Source organism: Equus caballus, chromosome 5 (genome assembly GCF_041296265.1).
Source record: "Equus caballus isolate H_3958 breed thoroughbred chromosome 5, TB-T2T, whole genome shotgun sequence".
NCBI classification, from domain to species: Eukaryota; Metazoa; Chordata; class Mammalia; order Perissodactyla; family Equidae; genus Equus; species Equus caballus.
In genome coordinates this window covers 82,736,290-82,755,980 of record NC_091688.1, presented here as the reverse complement: position 1 = coordinate 82,755,980, position 19,691 = coordinate 82,736,290, and the positions used below count along the sequence as shown (strand labels likewise).

The window sequence follows — 19,691 nt, the reverse complement described above, 5'->3', positions numbered from 1 at the left end:
ATTCATTTTTGTCCCAATGCAGATAGTAGATGCTATATCACAAAACAGTGCTTTTCTGGTTTTATTTTACAAAGTATACCTTAAAGAACCTGGCTGTCCATTTAAGATAAACATCACTTCAAGGGCATTTGGTAGCAAATTTGGCATATTTTTATACCTCTCTACCACAGCTGCCAAAATTCATTCACACTGAAATTGTTCTCTGCAGAAATGGTTTTACTATATGAGAGGAAATCAAAATTATTTACACGATACCAGAATGAAAAAAAACGTTGGTTACAATTAGTGGCAAATATGCGCTGAGTAAGAAGTCAATCAGCTTCGAGGAGCCAAACAGAAATTTCCTGAGTTTATAAAGTTCACTTTAAAATTCCAATCTAACATCACACTTTATATAATAGACAATCCTCTTGGTTCTGAGATCAAGCGAAAAGAATGCTTTTTGGGGAATTGGTTTAAAACTAGGTACCATCAGCTTAATCAATATTAGATGACCTGATGGGGCTGGGAACTTATAAAAAATGTGCAAACTGAAAGATACAAGATTTCAGTGAAAGCCCTTCCTCGGCCCTATAGCCCAAGTTTAAAGACATGTATTTAAAGAATCTTACATTGATTACATTTGTTTATATCATATTCCCCCTAAATACCTAGTCTTTGCTATAGAACATTCATCATGGCTGTTAACATCACAGTCACTAAGTTGTGGGGCAATAGAAACATAGGCATATTTAGGAGACTTCCTAAATGACAGAATGAAATCTAGTCATTGCTTCTTGAATTGGTACTGGAAACACATTGAAAAGATGGGATATATTCACATTCCAGCATATTTGTTCTAATTACTGCCACTGTGGTCAATTCCACGCAATAAAACATATGTTTAAAACGCCTCCACGATTCTTTACTCTGCTCTCCTGGGCAGTACCTCAGTCTTTCCTTCAAGTCACATTTCACTTTGGATAAAAACGCTCCTTGACCACAACTAGAAGGACCTGCAACTAGGATATACAACTATGTACTGGGGGGTTTGAGGAGATAAAGCAGGAAAAAAAAAACGCTCCTTGAATAATCAAAACACTTGCAGCCAAGCCTCATCCCATTCTTTGGGGATATCTTCTTGAACAGAAATCTACAAAGAACTTCAAGCTAAGGTGGTACCAAGAGTAACTGTGTCACAAGTCACCTTGTCCAGACGCCTGCAGTGCATTTACCATCACAAGGCCACCACGACAGGTGTTTGTAAAAGCCATTAGTGTGAGCAGAACAGCAGGAGCTTGAATCCCAGCAGAGAACTCAGCCATCGCCTACACTGGAGATCCCACTTAACATTTCCCTCTGCAACTTCTGGAAAAGCAGATAACTGCTCTGGTAGAAACCCTTAACCTTTCCTGGCAAAATAAGATGCATGTGGTATACGAATAACAATAAAAGTCTTGATATAATGGTCATTATTGAAAACCTCGATATAAAGACCCTTAAGATTTTCCAAAAATTTTAATTGTTAGGTTGTCTCAAAGACTAACTGTCACATACTTTCAGGTGTCCCACAGGTATTACTGGTATAAATAGAGTTTATACGTGTCAAGGAGACAGCTGTGTAACCAGAGCATGCAGAATTGATTCTAAGACAAAACTGTATGAAAAAGATTGTCAATTCTTCCCTGAGAAAGATCAAACCGAAAAGGCATCCATAATGTTTATGCAAGGGATTGATTCTGTAAGTACATCAATAGTTACTTCAGACTATATATTTGTAAGTAAAGGACATGTCATGATATTTATAAAATATCTGTGCAGGTGACCTGAGAGATTAGATGTATTAATATATAGTTCTTTGAACACTGACTGGCATATAGTAAGCACACAACTAGTGTTCCTGTTATTACTATTATTTAAAATCAACTTTACTATTATATGATTCCTCAGTGAGTCAATTTCATTCAATAGACAACATATTTGCAGAGCAGATTTTTTATTTTTTCAGATTTGTAGTTCAATTTTTAAATGCATTGTACATAAACAATTTTTTTCATTTTATTAACCTTTTAGGTTGTTGAATTCTGTAAGGAAAACAACCATAACCGAGAGGCTCCAAGCCTACAAAACAAAATGTGCAATTCCAGAAGCACATGGGACGTGATCAGCAATTCTGAGGATTTTAAAAACACAACATCTATGGTGGCACCACCCCCTCCACCTGTCTTCTCATTGCTGAAGATCAGTCAAAGAATTATGTGCTTAGTTCTTGATAAGTCTGGAAGCATGGCGGTAAGTTTGTGAGCCCATTTTTCCTGGATGTAGGAAGAGGGAGGTGATTGAGGGCTTAAGAACACTCAACACTACCTGCACCTGGGTTGTTCTGAATTTCATGGTGGCATAAGTACCATCACTTCCTGTGATCATGACCTCTAGTGGGGCAGTGAACATTGTAATGAAAGAATGATGGCAAGAGAGTTAAAAAGACCTAACCCAAGAGTCTCTGTTTTTTCCAGAAAATAGGTTTATTGAGGATGACTTTTAGGCCCTTTAGTAAAGATTTAGTTAGAAGATCAGAACTAGAGATTGAAATAGGAAAATGTTTTCTAAGCTCACCCTCGTTGTCTACTGGAAATACTTGACAGACATGAGGAAAAAGTAGATTCAGGGCTTCTGAACTCCATTTCAAGTCAAGGGACAAGATCAACCAAGAAAATTCTTAACATGGTTTTATCTTATTTTAAACTCCTGTATCAATGACCTCTTTATGCTCAAAGACACCAACAAAGAGCATCACCATCACGAAGATAGGACCAGATTCAGGCATTCATTCCTTCTACTATCATTCACTGAATGGTAGGCATTGTGCTAGGCTCTAGGAACAGAAGCCCATATCCTTGATGAGTCCAAAGTTCAACAGAGAAAACTCTCTCTGCCCCATCACCTGGTTAACTCATACACAGTCTTCAAAATTTGGTAGAGGTACCCATTTCCCCAGGAGAAAATGGGCTAGGATTCTAGGCTAAGGGTCCTTCTACTGGTCTCCCACAATGACCTGTGCAAACTTATATTACTATAAATTATGTTGAAATTACACACTTCTCTCCCACTAGCCTGGGAGCTCCTCTAGGACTTGGAACCATGCTCTCCAGGAACCATGCCTCTAGGACTTGAAACAGTGTCTTATTCATCTTTGTATCCCACTTGCCCAGAACAGGGTTTATCACATATAGGCACTCAATAAAAAATTGTTGAAATGAATAGACTACAAATGAGCAGATGTAATGTGATAAGGTACTCAGACGAATGGCACATTTGAAGCAGAACAGACCATGCTGAAGATCAGGAATAGTGTCTTTAACAAGTGGGGGATTGGGTGGTTACTGAAAAGGGCAAGGGATGAATGAAACAATCCACAATAGCACAGAGTTTCAGAAAGAGCATCAGAGTGCTAGACACCAGCACATATAAGTGTCTAGGAAGTGTCACAGGGGAGAGATGACATTCTTGATTGGGAGAAGATGAGCACCCTCCCCTAGGCAGGGTACAGATAGAGCCAAGTGTAAAGGTAAAGCAAGGTAGTAAAGAGAGCCCTCAAAGATGGGGATATAGGAGGTTCTCACTGTGATTTGGTTCTAGGGAGTTCAGAGGGAAATTTGGGCATGTGTTGGGGGAAGGTACCACAGATCAGTTGGTATTGAGGGACTGGAAAAGACAAATGTATGAAGACACTCATATGGTGGGCATTCATGTAGGAAAGAGAGATGGAAGTCTGAGTTACCAAAAAAAAAGTCCAATTAATCCATTGGTGGGGAAGTGCTGGGAAGAGGTGGGAGCAGAAGAGGAAATGGGGGAGGTAGGGACTAGGCCTCTAAGAATATAGCTGCAGCTTGAGTAAGTTCATCTTTTTGGTAGTCTAGTCCCCAGTGGATGGAGAAATTTCAGGCTGTAGTTGGAGTCCATGATAATCTTGTTAGATACTGTAGAATCTGGGGAGTGGTTTCCTCTGAATGCAACAGAGGATCCCAAGAGTAATTAGTCAGACTCTAAGATGTGAGTCATTGCCCTCCAATTCCAACCCAGCCCCCACCCCACCCTCCACCTCTAATTTGGGTGCTTGGCAGTCAACAATCAGCTTTACTCAAAAGCTTATTTTCCTTACTACCCTATATGTTTTACATAATACACATAACTATATTTTTCAATTTTATCAATTGAGAAAAAACAATTGCTTTGTTTAATAACACCAATTACTATTGATAGAAGATTCTTAACAAAGTCTGTTCATTCATTTTATGTGATCTCTTATTATTTTCCAGTTGGAAGCCATTTGCTTGTTTTTCTTTTCCTTTTTTATTCAGGGTTCTAATCGCCTAAATCGAATGAACCAAGCAGCAAAACATTTCCTGATGCAGACCATTGAAAACGGATCCTGGGTGGGGATGGTGCATTTTGATAGTACTGCCTACATAAAAAGTAAATTAATCCAAATAACAAGCAGCAATGAAAGAAACAAGCTCTTGGAGAGTTTACCTACAGCAGCTTCTGGAGGAACTTCCATCTGCAGGGGAATTAAATCAGCATTTCAGGTGAAAATTATAATACAAATATAATTTGCTCTCTTTATTACTAGGACATTTTTATGTTAAATGCTGTTGCATATACTTTCTCCCTAATTTTGACATAACTAATCCTAAGAAGCACAGGACTAAGCCCATAAAAAAATGGATCAGTAAGTCAATGAATAAACTGATGAGTGAATAAATGAGTATTAAAATGCCACTAGAGCACAAGTCCAGTGACATCAGAAACTTTGTCTGTCGTGTTACTACGTAATAGTCCGTGCTCAAAAAATGTTAGTTAAATAAGTGTGTTTGGGCTGCAAAAGTCATCAACTTTTATGCAATGAAGCAAGCTAAATGGTATGATTCCACTTTGGGCCAATACTCGTTTCAGTGTCTGTCACATTCAGTTAGAGGAAACTGATGTTTATCTATAGAAGCAGATGTGGCAGGGACTGTTAGTCAAAGTTGGGTAAGGAAGACTGGTCACAACATGAGTTTTGACCTCAGAGAACTGGCTCTACCACGTACCAGCTATGTGATCTTAGATAATGTTTCAGTCTCTTTAGATTCTCAGGGACTTATTTGTAAAATATAGGAAAACAAGAATGCCTACTTCAGAGGACTATTATGAGGATTAAATGAAATTATATATTACATACTTAGAACAATATTATTTATTGTTCTATCTGTTATATCTATTGTTACCTTCTTTCCATCTTTGCATGTTAAACTTCTACCAATTCTTCAACCTCCTTGCTCCTTTGTGCAGCTTTTCCTGCTACTCTCACCCCTGTTGAATCACCCTCTTTTATGAATTGCATGGCATTTCAGTGTAGCTTTTTAACATGAAGTCCTGGGTTCAAACTCCAATTATCACTTACTAGCTTTGTGACCCTAAGCGTGATTCTTCACCTCTCTAGTTCTCTATTACCTCATCAGTAAAATGGGGCAATGAAAGCTAGTATAGGACTGTTCATGTTTTAATTTATTCAACATATATTTATTGTTGGGAGTAGTGGGCAAACATATAATATAATATAATTTGTTCAATGTATATTTATGTACCCAGCAAAGCTTCTCTGCCCTTGTAGTTCATGCTATTTCAGTGGGGAACAGATCATTCATCCACCAATCAATCAGTAATTAACTTAAAACAACAATGATTGAAGCCTGTGGAGACAGTGTTGCGCAGGAACCAGAGTGAAGTCATAGAGTAACTGGGAAAAGAGGGGCACTGGCTACCTTAGGTAGAGAGGCCACTGGGGCTCTCTCTGAAGGGTGACATTTAAGCTAAGATTTGAAGGATGAGAAAGAGTCAGTGGTTCAAGCAGAAAGGAAAGTGCAAAGTCCCTTGGGAAAGAAGTGAAAAAGAACTGGATTATTCCAAGAAATGACAGAAGCTAGTGACACTGGAGTCTGACAAATTAGGGGGTATTAAATGTGATTGGCAGGTAGACAGTAGCTACATTTTTCAAAACTTCAAAAAATATGGTAAGAAGTTTGTATTTTATTTTAAGCACCGCAGAAAGCTACCGAAGGGCTTTAAGCATCAGAGACTGAGAATCAATTTAAGATTTATGAAGTTGACTCTGGTTGCCCCACAGGAAATAAACTGTAGGGAGCAGAGTGGTAGAAGAGTTGTTATCTAGGGACACGTTGGGAGTTTGGACTTGGATTAAATTACACAGTGTATAAAACACATTTAACACCCAGCAAGCATTCAGTAAATGGTAGCACTGTAATATTGTGTTGTTTCTCTTGAACTATAGAATATATCTGCTGTGTCTTTGTCACTCTCTATATCTCCCCAGTCTCTCACCCAAATATCAATAAATATTTTTAAATTTAATTCAATTCTTTCCATGAATGCAGGAACCATGTAGTCCTGCTAAATCCCCAGTAGCCAGGTCAGTGACTAACACATTGTAAGCACTCAGTGGATAAACTAATACAAGAAAGGGAGAGGTGAAGTAGAGAGAACTCTACTTCATCTTTAAATCTTCATTTTGCACTCAAATGTGAAGAGGGAGTGTGATGGGGATGCTGTATAAATGATGTAAATGTGTAAAAGCATTTCCTATTTTTCAATGTGGTTTTAATGCATGTCAGAGCATATTTCACATATATTACAATATATATATTAGTCATTCTTTGCCCCAAAACATGCAAAAATTGAAATGAGCCTAGTCATTTTGTTCCCTGACACCAGGTTTATTAAGGATTCCTACAGGGGCTGGCCCTGTGGCCTAGCAGTTAAGTTCACACGCTCCGCTTTGGTGGTCCAGGGGGTTCGCCAGTTTGGATCCTAGGTGTCGACCTAGCAGCACTCATCAAACCATGCTGAGGCAGTGTCCCACAAAGAAGAACTAGAAGGACCTACAACTAGGATATACAACTAGGTATTGGGGGGGGGGGGGGATAAAAAAATAACAGGGACAAAAGGAGAAAGACTGGCAACAGATGTTAGCTCAGGGCCATTCTTCCTCACACACAAAAAAGGCATACCTTTAAAAAAAAAAAAGGTTCCTACATTCCAAACCCTCTTTTGCAAATCTACACACACCTCCACAACATACCCAGGAGAGCGACTGATAATCTGGTACTTTTTTTTTTTTTTAATTTTTTTTTTATTGAGTTATTGATAGGTTACAATCTTGTGAAAGTTCAATTGTACATTAATGTTTGTCAGTCATGTTGTAGGTGTACCACTTCACCCTTTGTGCCCACCCCCCACCCCACCTTTCCCCTGGTATCCACTAACCTGTTCTTAGTCCATAATTTTAAATTCCTCATATGAGTGGAGTCATACACAGAGATAATCTGGTACTTTTTTCCCATTGGCCTGCACTCAGTTTCTCAAAATAGTACTCTAAGAAGCCACTACCAATTAAAGCTGTCAGAGAAGATGAAATATAGTTACTATCCTGGGATAAATTCTCTTTATCTTCTCTTACAGGCACCTGGATGCAGAACCCTAAGTTTCAAATTGTCTGGTTTTACAGGAAATGGGTTCAAGCCACAAATAGAACTCAATCTCAGTAAATACAATTCATGTATTCTCTGAGCACTAGCAATATTCTTAAGTTTGTTCTTGTTAATATTAGAGGTAAAATAAGTTATATGACAAGACTCTTAACGTTGACCCACTTAGAACTTTCTATATCTTTTCTTTATAAACATAGTAAGGGTTTCCTAATTGGGAATCATTATTTTTTTTTTTTATATTGAGGTGGATTCTTAATGCATGTAGCTGTATATGCAGCAGACTATACACAGAAGGCTTGTCAGAAAGCAGTCCGGTCAAAGAGCAGAGAAATACTTAATGCCACATTCTGCAATTATATTTTTCGCGTCTGGTTGACCTGAGTTTCCCAGACTCAGATGTCATTGTCATTTAACCCAGGAGGGATGTTCCAAAGCCCTGCTCCCATATAGCTTCATTTGAACAGAAATTCCCTGCAGCAGGTGGACAAAATAGAGAGTCATGTTTACGTTCCCCCAGGGGCTGCTGATTGCAGATTCTATGATTTTAAAACAGAAGCTATTTCTTCCTTTCTGCACATTTTTATTTCCTCCGTACATTTTTCCTGATCTCCCATAAGTCTTTGATCTAGCAACACTTGTAATTATGCTCTGATTATATTTGCAGGTACTTACAGGCACATACCCCCAAATAGATGGATCTGAAATAGTGCTGCTGACCGATGGGGAGGATAACACTGCAGGCAGTTGCGTGGATGAAGTGAGACAAAGTGGGGCCATCATTCATTTCATTGCTTTGGGACCATCTGCTGATCAAGCAGTCATAGAGATGAGCACCATAACAGGTAAAAGGTGACCCATATATTCTAGTCCTTTGATAGCAATGCACAAGTGTAGAGGCTGACGATCAGCAACTTCTCTCAAGCTCTTGCTCTGCAGGCACTGTGCCAGGAGCCTGGGACCAGAGTTAAAGCAGACCTGATGTCTGTTCTCAAAGGGCTCACAGTCCAGCTGGCTGGAAAGACAAATAAAACTAGTAATCAGATAGCATAAGCAGATAACCGTCCTCCACGACAAAAGGAATACACAGGAATAAAGCAAGATGTGAGCAGAGGAAGCCATTAATTCTCCTAGGGTTGTACAGAGTCAGGAAGGAGGCATGAGAGACGAGTTGAGTTCTGAGCTGGGCCTTGAGCTAGGTGTTGAATTTCTCTGGAAGGGTGAGAGATGATGACCAGGTCATGAGCAAAAAAGACCGTGTTGGGATGACAATGCCAGGCATATGGAGGAATAGTGGGAAATCCATGAGACCAGAGCAGAGGTTATGGGTTGGGGTGATAAGATTAACAGAAGTTCAGACTAAATAAATTTAAGTAACAACAAAGTTTCTAGATTAACTACAGGGTAGCTGTTACCTTAGATACAAAGATATGTGATGAAAAAGGACTATATGCTTTCAGTGGCTTCTTAAACATAGTAGAAAATACATAATTTATAACATTATGAATATCAATTGTTGTATTGAGTTGACTTCTAAAGTTACCAAATACATACTTGCTTTTTAATGCTTAGATGTACAAACTCCCATTGTTTCAAAGTACTTTCATGGCCAGTGTAAAATTTATTTCTATCCCAAGTACCCCCCAAAAGTACTGCTGTTTTGAACTTGTCTCTCTTACCATTTTTCTGTCTCCTCATTGCCAGCTATTGTCAGGATAACTCAATATAGTGGCATTTAACCTTTCTGATTCTGATCTACTCTGGCTGGAAAATCTGGAAGCCAATGTGGTTAGAACTATTTCTTACATACAAGTGATTAATTCCCCTAAAGGGCTGTGTGAAGTCTGTGAGCTTTAGTACAATGACTTATAACATCATTTTTAATATTCTATGGTTATTTGATGCGTTTCAGCCAGCTAACGTTTCTATAAGTGAGGTGGAAAGGTCGCTTACACTTTCTAGTTAGGAAATGTTGAAGTTAACATTTCAGAGTTAATCTTTACACCTATCTGGTTTTAGTCTATTTTAATAATCTATACTGCAACTTTGATTTTGTTATCCTGTTATCCTATTAATCACTAAAATGTGATAAGTACTTATTATCTAGAAAGCAACCTAGTTAATGCATTTACATTTTAGGAGGAAAGCACAAATATGCTTCAGATGAAGCTGCGAACAATGGCCTCATTGATGCTTTCGCGGCCCTTGTGTCAGGAAACGCCGATCTCTCCCAGCAGTCTCTTCAGGTCAGAGCTCCCACTCCTCAGGTTTTCGTGTTTACATTTAGCCATAACTAAGAAAAACAATTTCATTGTCATAAGTTTTGAGTTCTATATTTTTCTCAAAGTAAATTTTTAATTAAAGTGAAAACTTCAGCCTGAAATAGAAATTATTCTTTAGACGTGACCAAATTAAGTAATGAGATAGCAGACATATTTTTTCTTTTTCTTTTCACATAAATGACAACACAGCCTGTTTCCTTTAAAATATTTTTAGAAAATTCTGTTTCTATCCATATCCATTCCCACAAAGTCTACATCACATCACTTTATGCCAAAACTTCTGTTTTCCATCTTCCATTTCATCAAGTCACTGCCTACATTAAAACTTGCCATGATCACCTAAACAAACCTATTTTCCTCTAGTCTCCAAGATGAAGAGCACTGAAAGCATAGGATGCAGGGTTAGGATAATATATGCATATTGGTTTGAAGGTCTGGTCTGTAGCTTTACCTTATGAACAGATTAAAGATTGGTCTGAGATCTAGCTTGGCAGTGTATAGAGAATAAACTGAAGGAGAATAAAGACAGTTTCTGAGGGTTTCAACTGGATTGACTGAGAGAAAGGTGATGCTACTGTCTAAAATTGACAAGTAGGAAGGAGAACTGATTTTGAGGATATTATTTTGTGTTCTCTTTTAACTTTGGTAATTTTTAGTGGATAGTGAGAAATGAAAATGGAATATTCCAAAATAATTTAAAATATAAAAGCAGAACACGGGAAATCAGCTAGAAAGGAGACATCTGACTGCAGGAGCTGCTTAAAGTTTTGAGAATGGACTTTTTAGATGGTGCAGAAGGGGCAGGAAGAAAGTTTTTTCTTTCCCTCATTTGAAATGCCTTATAGGTTCTTAAATAGAGAAATAACAAAAAGAAAGCAAATTTTTGAAGGATTAATGTGGATTCATGTACACGATGGGAAGTCTTGGGAGAGAATAGTGACATGTTAGAGGTATGTTCCAATAGTCTTAGTAAATGGGGACTCGGATTTGGATGGTGGCAGCTGGAATACAGAGGAAAGGCTACATCTCACTCTTTACTCAGTTATTTTCCCCTAGTACTACTATGTAGCCAAAGCCTTCTAACTGTCTTTGACTTTCCTGATGAGAAGTCTAAAAATGTCACTCACATTCTGATTTAACTTGATCATAATACTTTGTTCACTCACAGACATGTCCACTTAACCTAGGACTGAGATTTTTGCCATGGCAATGATATTTCCATGGTAGAATCACTCCCTTCTATCGGCACTGGTGTGAGGTAGTTTTGTTTTAGGACTGGGTTGGAGTAGAAATGGGATTTCCCATCATTTCTGAAATAACACCTCTGTAGGACACATCTTCTTGGTCAGTGGATAAAGTTGTCTCTCCTTGATTAACAGCTAGCCACAAGGACTTGAAAAACTTTCTTTGAAGCTCCTCTCAGAGAAGGGTCCTCTATTTCCTTTTTCTCTTCTCAGGATTCCAACCTTCACGGACATCAGTTTGCCTTCTTTCCACTCTTGTTGGACGTGTTTACTGTCTGGTGCTATTCTCTAGCATGTGTGAGAAATCATTTCAAGATTTCACATAGGAAAATATTCAGGAGTGTTTGTCTCATTATTTCCTAGTCTTGATTTTCTCTCTTGAGCCCCACCCCACTTACTGTGTTTCTACTCAAATACTCTAGCCACTACAAATAACTAATTATTTTTAGGTCATCATGAGAATGGGTAAATTGAGGGTAACACACACACGCGCGCGCGTGCGCGCGCACACACACACACACACACACTTTACAGCTAATTCTTCTCTGAGGTTGTAGCACCCTTTAATTATAAAGCCTAGGGTGGGTGTTTGCCAAGATAACTGGAAAAAATAATGTGGCCATGTCGCCAACTGTAAAACCCATTCTCCTGCTCTACTGTTTTATTATACCCTGTGTTTTCTTCAGACCGTATATTTCCACACTGACAACTGTCACATCTCAATCATCTTTCAGAGAGATCCCAAGCCTAAGGCGATATGCCTTCTATAAGCTTCTTCTGAGATCAGAAATTAAGAACAATATTTAAAAAGAAAAAAAATAAAATTATTCTTTTCTCCAGTAACTACTTTTTAAAATATATTTAAACAGCTTGAAAGTAAGGGACTAACACTCAACAATAACCTCTGGATGAATGGCACTGTAATAATTGATAGCACCGTGGGAAAGGACACATTCTTTCTTGTCACCTGGAACGGACAGTCTCCCACTATTTCTCTCTGGGATCCCAATGGAAAACGGATGGAAAATTTCACAGTGGACACAGATTCCAAAATAGCTTATCTCAGTATTCCAGGAACTGCAAAGGTGAGCAGTTGGCTTTTAGATCTCCTCACAAATTTATTTTATAGCTGAAAATACATTGTTTAATGTTGTAAATACGAGTGCCAATATTTGTATCATCTTCAAAATTAAGATAAAATAGAATGTACTTTCTATGCTTTTATGGTCCTGAGAATTATGATGGCAGGAAAAGGAGGATAGAACTTATGCATTGGGAGGAAAGAAGAGAAGGGAAAAAAATAGGTAGGTTAAGAATAACTTTGAAGAGGTAATGTAGGTAGAGTCTGTGCAACTTGGTGTGTAGATAGCTACAGAGTCATTCCTAACTAGCACTACCAGATCCTAGAATCTGTGGACTTTGAGGTCAAAGAAAAGGCCCAGACAAAGGCAAACATTCCAAAAGTATCTTCCAGTGAGATTTTACAAAGTTTGGATACCACGAATGGCAATAGTCAGGATGCCCTGTGAAAACTCTCATCCTTTTACTATCAAAAACCTCAAAACTTGTTTATTCTGTAAGATACTTATGAGATTTATCTTAGCATTGGATAATAGAAACACAAAAAAAATAGCTGGATCTTGGATCCTTACTAAATTTCATTGAATTTGCAGGTGGGTGTTTGGACTTACAGTCTTCAAGCCAAACAAAACTCAGAAATATTAACGATAACAGTAAACTCTCGGGCAGCAAATTCTTCCGTGCCTCCAATCACAGTGAATGCTAAGATGAATAAAGACACAAACAGCTTCCCCAGCCCAATGATTGTTTACGCAGAAATTCTACAAGGCTTTGTACCCATTCTTGGAGCCAATGTGACTGCTTTCATTGAATCAAATAGTGGAAAAACAGAAGTTTTACAACTTTTGGATAACGGTGCAGGTAATTCACAAGTTTTTATGAATAAGCCTATATTTTCATAACTCAGGATATGTTATGGGTCTCTGGGGCAGTGTGGGGCAGTAGAACAGGCATCAGAAGAAGTGATGCAGATTATGCATGAACAACAGGACCAGCAGAAAATTCTATGCAGGTAAAACCTACAAGGTGCTTAGCAAATGTCTTGCACGTGGTAAGCAGTCAATACCTGGTATTTACTACCATTATTGTTTGTCATCCAGACAAGCAATGTCTGTCACCAGATAGGAAGGTCTCATTCAGAAGGCTGAGGACAGCATCAAGAATTCTGAACAATTCTGTCCTGGGGGGCCATCATCAAGAAAGTCTGGCCAGAAAGGGTGAGAAACAAGCAACCATATGGGGTTAAGAGGTAGAATTCAGGTCCCTGGCAGGAAGGAGGGGACAGGCAAGAGTACTTTCCAACAGCTGGAACAAAGTACACATGTAGTCCTGGGAACTGATGCCCAAAGGCAGGCAGAACTGCCACGAGAGAGGAGGGGACACCACTGGAGCATTAGGTACCAGGTCTGACTCACAGGAAACAACATATGGTGTTGGCCACACTCTGTCTCCTGGTCTCTATGGGTGAGTGGTGCTTTAAGACCTTTCTCCAGACCCTGGATTGTTCCAGAACTAAACCTTCTTTTGATAGGTTAATGAGCAAGAATATTACCACATTGATAACCATCTGATTTGTCAGAATTTTCCGTCAGTATCTTTTGGGATGTAATTGATTTAGTCAATTTATAATCCTATCCTCACTAGAGTTGGCTCTGTGAAAAATTTAGAAGGTAAAATTTTTCTTTGGTGCACCTCAGTGCCTTCATCTGATATGTCAATAGTTTCCTCAACTATCCCCTGCCTCTTCCCTTTCCCCAACCTCTTCCATGCAATATTAAAACTTACCTACATCGTGCTTCGTATCTCAAGGTTTTACCAGATGACTACTTAGCTAATTTGGAATGCCTTTACCTAAGAAGGTATTGGTGACTAACAATGACTTGGAGCAGGGGTTCTCAAACTTTAGCATGCAAAGGAATCACCTGGAGGGCTGGTTATAACACAGAATGCTGGGCTCTCCCCTGGGAGGTCTGAGAAATTTACATTCCTAATAGGATCCAGAGAGATGCAGATGCCACTGGTCCAAGAACCTCACTTTAAAAGCCTCTGTCTTAATGATCTTATACGTAGAAAACCCCAAAGAATCCACAGAAAAACTATTAGAAATAATCAACAACTACAGCAAAGTAGCAGGGTATAAAATTAACGTGCATAAATCAGTAGCATTTCTATACACTAACAATAAACTAACAGAAAAAGAACTCAAGAACTCTATCCCATTCACAATCGCAACGAAAAGAATAAAATACCTTGGGATAAACTTAACCAAGGAAGTGAAGGATCTATACAATGAAAACTACAAGACTTTCTTGAAAGAAATAGGCGATGACATAAAGAGATGGAAAAACATTCCTTGTACATGGATTGGAAGAATAAACATAGTTAAAATGTCCATACTACCTAAAGCAATATACAGATTCAATGCTATCCCAATCAGAATCCCAAGAACATTCTTCACAGAAATTGAACAAACAATCCTAAAATTCATATGGGGGAACAAAAGACCGCGAATTGCTAAAGCAATCCTGAGCAAGAAAAACAAAGCCGGCGGAATCACAATCCCCGATTTCAAAACATACTACAAAGCTACAGTGATCAAAACAGCATGGTACTGGTACAAAAACAGGTCCACAGATCAATGGAACAGAATTGAAAGCCCAGAGATAAAACCACACATCTATGGACAGCTAATCTTCGACAAAGGAGCAGAGGGCCTACAATGGAGAAAAGAAAGTCTCTTCAACAAATGGTGCTGGGAAAACTGGACAGCCACATGCAAAAGATTGAAAATTGACCATTCTTTTTCACCACACACCAAAATAAACTCAAAATGGATCAAAGACCTAAAGATTAGGCCTGAGACAATAAGTCTTTTGGAAGAGAATATAGGCAGTACACTCTTTGACATCAGTTTCAAAAGAATCTTTTCGGACACTGTAACTCCTCAGTTGAGGGAAACAATAGAAAGAATAAACAAATGGAACTTCATCAGACTAAAGAGCTTCTTCAAGGCAAGGGAAAACAGAATTGAAACAAAAAAACAGCTCACTAATTGGGAAAAAATATTTACAAGCCACTTATCCGACAAAGGGTTAATCTCCATAATATACAAAGAACTCACACTGCTTAACAACAAAAAAACAAACAACCCGATCAAAAAATGGGCAGAGGACATGAACAGACATTTCTCAAAAGAAGATATGAATATGGCCAATAGACACAGGAAAAGATGTTCATCATCGCTAATCATCAGGGAAATGCAAATCAAAACTACACTAAGATATCACCTTACCCCCGTTAGATTGGCAAAAACATCCAAAACCAAGAACGACAAATGTTGGAGAGGTTGTGGAGAAAGAGGAACCCTCATGCACTGTTGGTGGGAATGCAAACTGGTACAGCCACTATGGAAAACAGTATGGAGATTTCTCAAAAAGTTAAAAATAGAAATACCCTATGACCCAGCCATCCCATTACTGGGTATCTATCCTAAGAACCTGATAACAGATATCTCAAGAGTCCGTTGCACCCCTATGTTCATCGCAGCATTATTTACAATAGCCAAGATGTGGAACCAGCCTACATGCCCAGAAACTGATGATTGGATAAAGAAGATGTGGTATATATACACAATGGAATACTACTCAGCCATAAAAAAAGACGAAATTGGCCCATTCACAACAACGTGGATGGACCTCGAGGGCATTATGTTAAGCGAAATAAGTCAGTCAGAGAAAGACGATCTCTATATGACTCCACTCATAGGTGGAAATTAGTATATTGAGAAGGAGATCTGATCGGTGGTTACCAGGGAAAAGGGGGGGTGGGGGGAGGGTACGGAGGGGGAAGTGGTGTACCCACAACATGACTAACAAAAATGTACAACTGAAATCTCACAAGCTTGTAATCTATCATAACATTAATAAAAAAAAATAAATTAAAAAAAAAAAAAAGCCTCTGTCTTAGAGTGTTGAACTCCTTGAGAAATGTGTTTGCAATTTAATGAATAACGCCACTGCTACTGATATCAAGAAATATACCTATAATACTACAGTATTCCTGAGTTCTGCAAATGTATACTCTAATAGCAGATGGGGTTTCCCACTATCAGACCAGGAATAAGGTGAAGGTATTCATTAGACAGATATCAGTGTGTGTATATGTGTGTAATATTATACATATATTAGAAAACATATAATATTATGCATATATGTAATATGTTATATAAATGTATATAAAATAACTCAAAGGTATCAACTCAACAAGATACTAACTACCAGACTATAATGGAAATATAACCCAAGGGGTCAGCCCCAAAATAGGGAGCCTAATCAAGGGAGTATGCTTATAAAGACCATATGCTTGGCTTTGAAAATGAATAAATTTCTCTTTTCCTTTACAATAATCATTTACTCCTTCATATCTATAACAAGGTGCTGATTCTTTCAAGAATGATGGGGTCTACTCCAGATATTTTACAGCTTATTCAGAAAATGGCAGATACAGCTTAAAAGTACGGGTTCATGGAGGAACAAATGCTGCCACACGAAGCATAAGGCATCCACTCAATAGAGCCGCATATATACCAGGCTGGGTAGTGGACGGTGAGTAACTCGTGGTATCTGAAATCCAGTGCTGGCTTGAATAACAGTGAGTCGATATAATTAAGGCTTCAGACATTTTGCAACTCAAAGGATAGCTCTTCCCATTTCTGGAATGAAGTTCTGTCATCCTGGGGTTTGCCTCCAAATTGACCTAAGCTTTAGTACAGTGTTTGGCATCCAGTAAGCACTCAATAAATGTCAGCCATTACTACGTTAGTTTGGAGCACCTTACCTATATCTACACTGATATGCCAAATTTTCAGCTCAGGATGAAGGAAAGAGTCTAATATATTATGTACCTAAATATAAGCCAGTGACAGAATTTATCCTTCAGATTACATACGCTGTAAAAGATACACAAATGAGTAAACATTTATTTGAAATATTTTAAGTCAAAAGAAAAACAATGTGTAGAGTAAGGTGATCATAAGGATTAAGAATGGATTCTTTGTTAACTTTCCTTTGCCTTGTCCCTTATCTTGAGACTTCTAGGGTCCTTCTGTTGGCAACTAGAATGTAACCTGACATATTACTCCTTAGCACTCGAAGCAGGGAGGGAGGGAGTGACCTGGCACAGGTGGTTGGAAGGGAACCAGTAACAATTTCCCCAAATTTCTTCCCAGCCTATAGATAATTTGAGAGACAAAACAATTCCTTTTTGTCAAAAAAGCATACATTGAATAATATTACATTATTCCCATTCAGTGCAGTCTTAATTCCAAAGCAGTTCGTTATCTGATTCCATCCAACAAAATGCTGGTCAGGATGCTAAAAAAGAATCCTCCCACCAATTGGATACTTATGACTTTGTCATCAAGCTTAATAAAATGTGACTGCACATATGAAAAAAGAAAAGGGAAAGATGAGATGTGGAATTCAAATCACTGAGCTCTGAAAATACTAGTAGAGATTTCCCCACTAAATGCCAGGAAATTTCTAATGCAGGGAAAATTGAAGGTAATCCACCAAGACCTAAAATTGATGAGGATACTCAGACACCCTTGGAGAGTTTCAGCAGAACAGCATCCGGAGGTGCATTTGTGGTTTCAAATGTTTCAAATCTTCCCTTGCCTGACCTGTACCCACCAAGTCAAATCACAGACCTTGAGGCCACCCGTGATGGGGACAATATCAGTCTAACATGGACAGCACCAGGAGATGACTTTGACGTTGGAAAAGGTAAGGACGAGGTGCCAGGTGCTGTTGATTAAGTTACAGGTGCTGGTTGCAAAAGCAAGAGTGTAAGGGGGGGTTGGAAAGGAACAATTTTTAACTGACAGCTGCTCAGTAAAGCATTAATTTTATAATCTGATAGTTTTGAAACAATCAAACAGGACACTTTTTAACTGGCCCCACCTTTCATACAAAGAAGTAGTATTTGGCAGAGTTTAAAAATCAGAATTCAGCTTTTATTGAAAAATTAAAAGCTATGAGTATAAGCTTTGCATAACTAAACAACATTTTGAGAAGAATGACTAAAAAGGAATTTAATACGGTATGCACTGGTTTCTAAACTAAATGTAACTTTTTTCCTTAGCTCAACAGTACATCATAAGAATAAATGGAAGTCTCCTGGATCTAAGAGACAATTTTGATGACGCTCTGCAAGTAAACACTACTGATCTGTTACCAAAGGAGGCCAACTCTGAGGAAACCTTTGCGTTTAAACCAGGAAACATCTCAGAAGAAAATGCAACCCACATATTCATTGCCATTCAAAGTGTGGATAAAAGCAATTTGACATCAAAAGTATCCAACATCGCACAAGTAGCTTTGTTTATTCCTGAAGCAGATTCCAGTCCTGATGAAACTCAGCCAAATCCCAGTCCCGGTGAAAATCTTCCTAATTCTGGAGTTAGCATTTCTTCTTTGGTGTTGTCAGTGGTTGGGTCTGTGGCGCTTGTTAGTATTATTTTAAGTACCGCTGTTTGCATCTTAAACAAGAAAAAAAATTCAAGAAGGCCTAGAACAGAGTTTTAAAAAACAACAACAAAAGTGAAAGATATTTCTAATTTTTTAAATTCATCCTGGTTAATCATGTACTCATAAAATTAATTTTAAGAATTCTAGAAAGGATACTTTGATTAAATATAAACATCCAGGACTATTTGAAAAACTGTAAGTCAATATTAAAGTTTAATAATTTTATTTACTCATTACTTTACTTATCATAAAAAGCAATGAATAAAGATCCTTTTTCATACTGCTACCTGGTTCTGTATTATTTGATGTAAAAGTCTTCTAGAATGATAATTAAAATTTTGTCAAGAAGTTAAAGTTGTCTATTTCATTAGTCAAAATAGAAGTATAATAAAGCAAATAACAATATTTGAAAAAAATGAATTTGGTCTTGGTACTTTGAGGTATAAATTGATGTTATTATGGGGGCTGGCCCCGTGGCCGAGTGGTTAAGTTCACATTCTCCGTTGCAGGCGGCCCAGTGTTTTGTTGGTTCGAATCCTGGGCGTGGACATGGCACTGCTCATCAAACCATGCTGAGGCAGCGTCCCACATGCCACAACTAGAAGGACCCACAACGAAGAATATACAACTATATACCGGGGGGCTTTGGGGAGAAAAAGGAAAAAAATAATAAAATCTTTAAAAAAAAATTGATGTTATTATGTTCACTCAAATATGGCAACCATATACTACTGTATACAACATGAATAAGGTCATGTTAACTGCAATTCATCGATAGGGAAGATACTAGCAAAAAAATCAGTTACCACCTGTCAAACCAGAGATTTTCCTTATTTCAGTTCAATATAATTATATAGTATATATATATTTATATATATATATGTATTTCAGTTCTATATATATATATATATATATATATATATATATATATCCCTTTTCACTTAAAAAACAAACCCACTTGTGTATATTTTCTTTCATTAATGGAAAGAATTATTGAAACTACTATCTATTGCCCTGTTTTCAGATACAGAA

At 38.0% G+C, this 19,691-nt stretch overlaps 2 protein-coding genes across 3 annotated transcripts in view; one reads left to right on the top strand and one right to left on the bottom strand.

The window, feature by feature from the left end:
• Nucleotides 1–19,348, top strand: part of CLCA4 (chloride channel accessory 4) — a 36,198-nt gene extending 16,850 nt beyond the window's left edge. Inside the window, exons 5-14 of the mRNA XM_014740222.3 lie at nt 1,543–1,720; nt 2,053–2,271; nt 4,341–4,568; nt 8,194–8,371; nt 9,666–9,772; nt 11,922–12,137; nt 12,726–12,993; nt 16,566–16,736; nt 17,682–17,915; nt 18,274–19,348. Coding sequence (XP_014595708.2) covers nt 1,543–1,720; nt 2,053–2,271; nt 4,341–4,568; nt 8,194–8,371; nt 9,666–9,772; nt 11,922–12,137; nt 12,726–12,993; nt 16,566–16,736; nt 17,682–17,915; nt 18,274–18,716 — 2,242 coding nt within the window. The 3' untranslated portion in view covers nt 18,717–19,348. The remainder of the gene's footprint in view (nt 1–1,542; nt 1,721–2,052; nt 2,272–4,340; nt 4,569–8,193; nt 8,372–9,665; nt 9,773–11,921; nt 12,138–12,725; nt 12,994–16,565; nt 16,737–17,681; nt 17,916–18,273) is intronic.
• Nucleotides 1–19,691, bottom strand: part of LOC111773652 (uncharacterized) — a 108,676-nt gene that overhangs the window by 15,759 nt on the left and 73,226 nt on the right. The window lies entirely within an intron of this gene.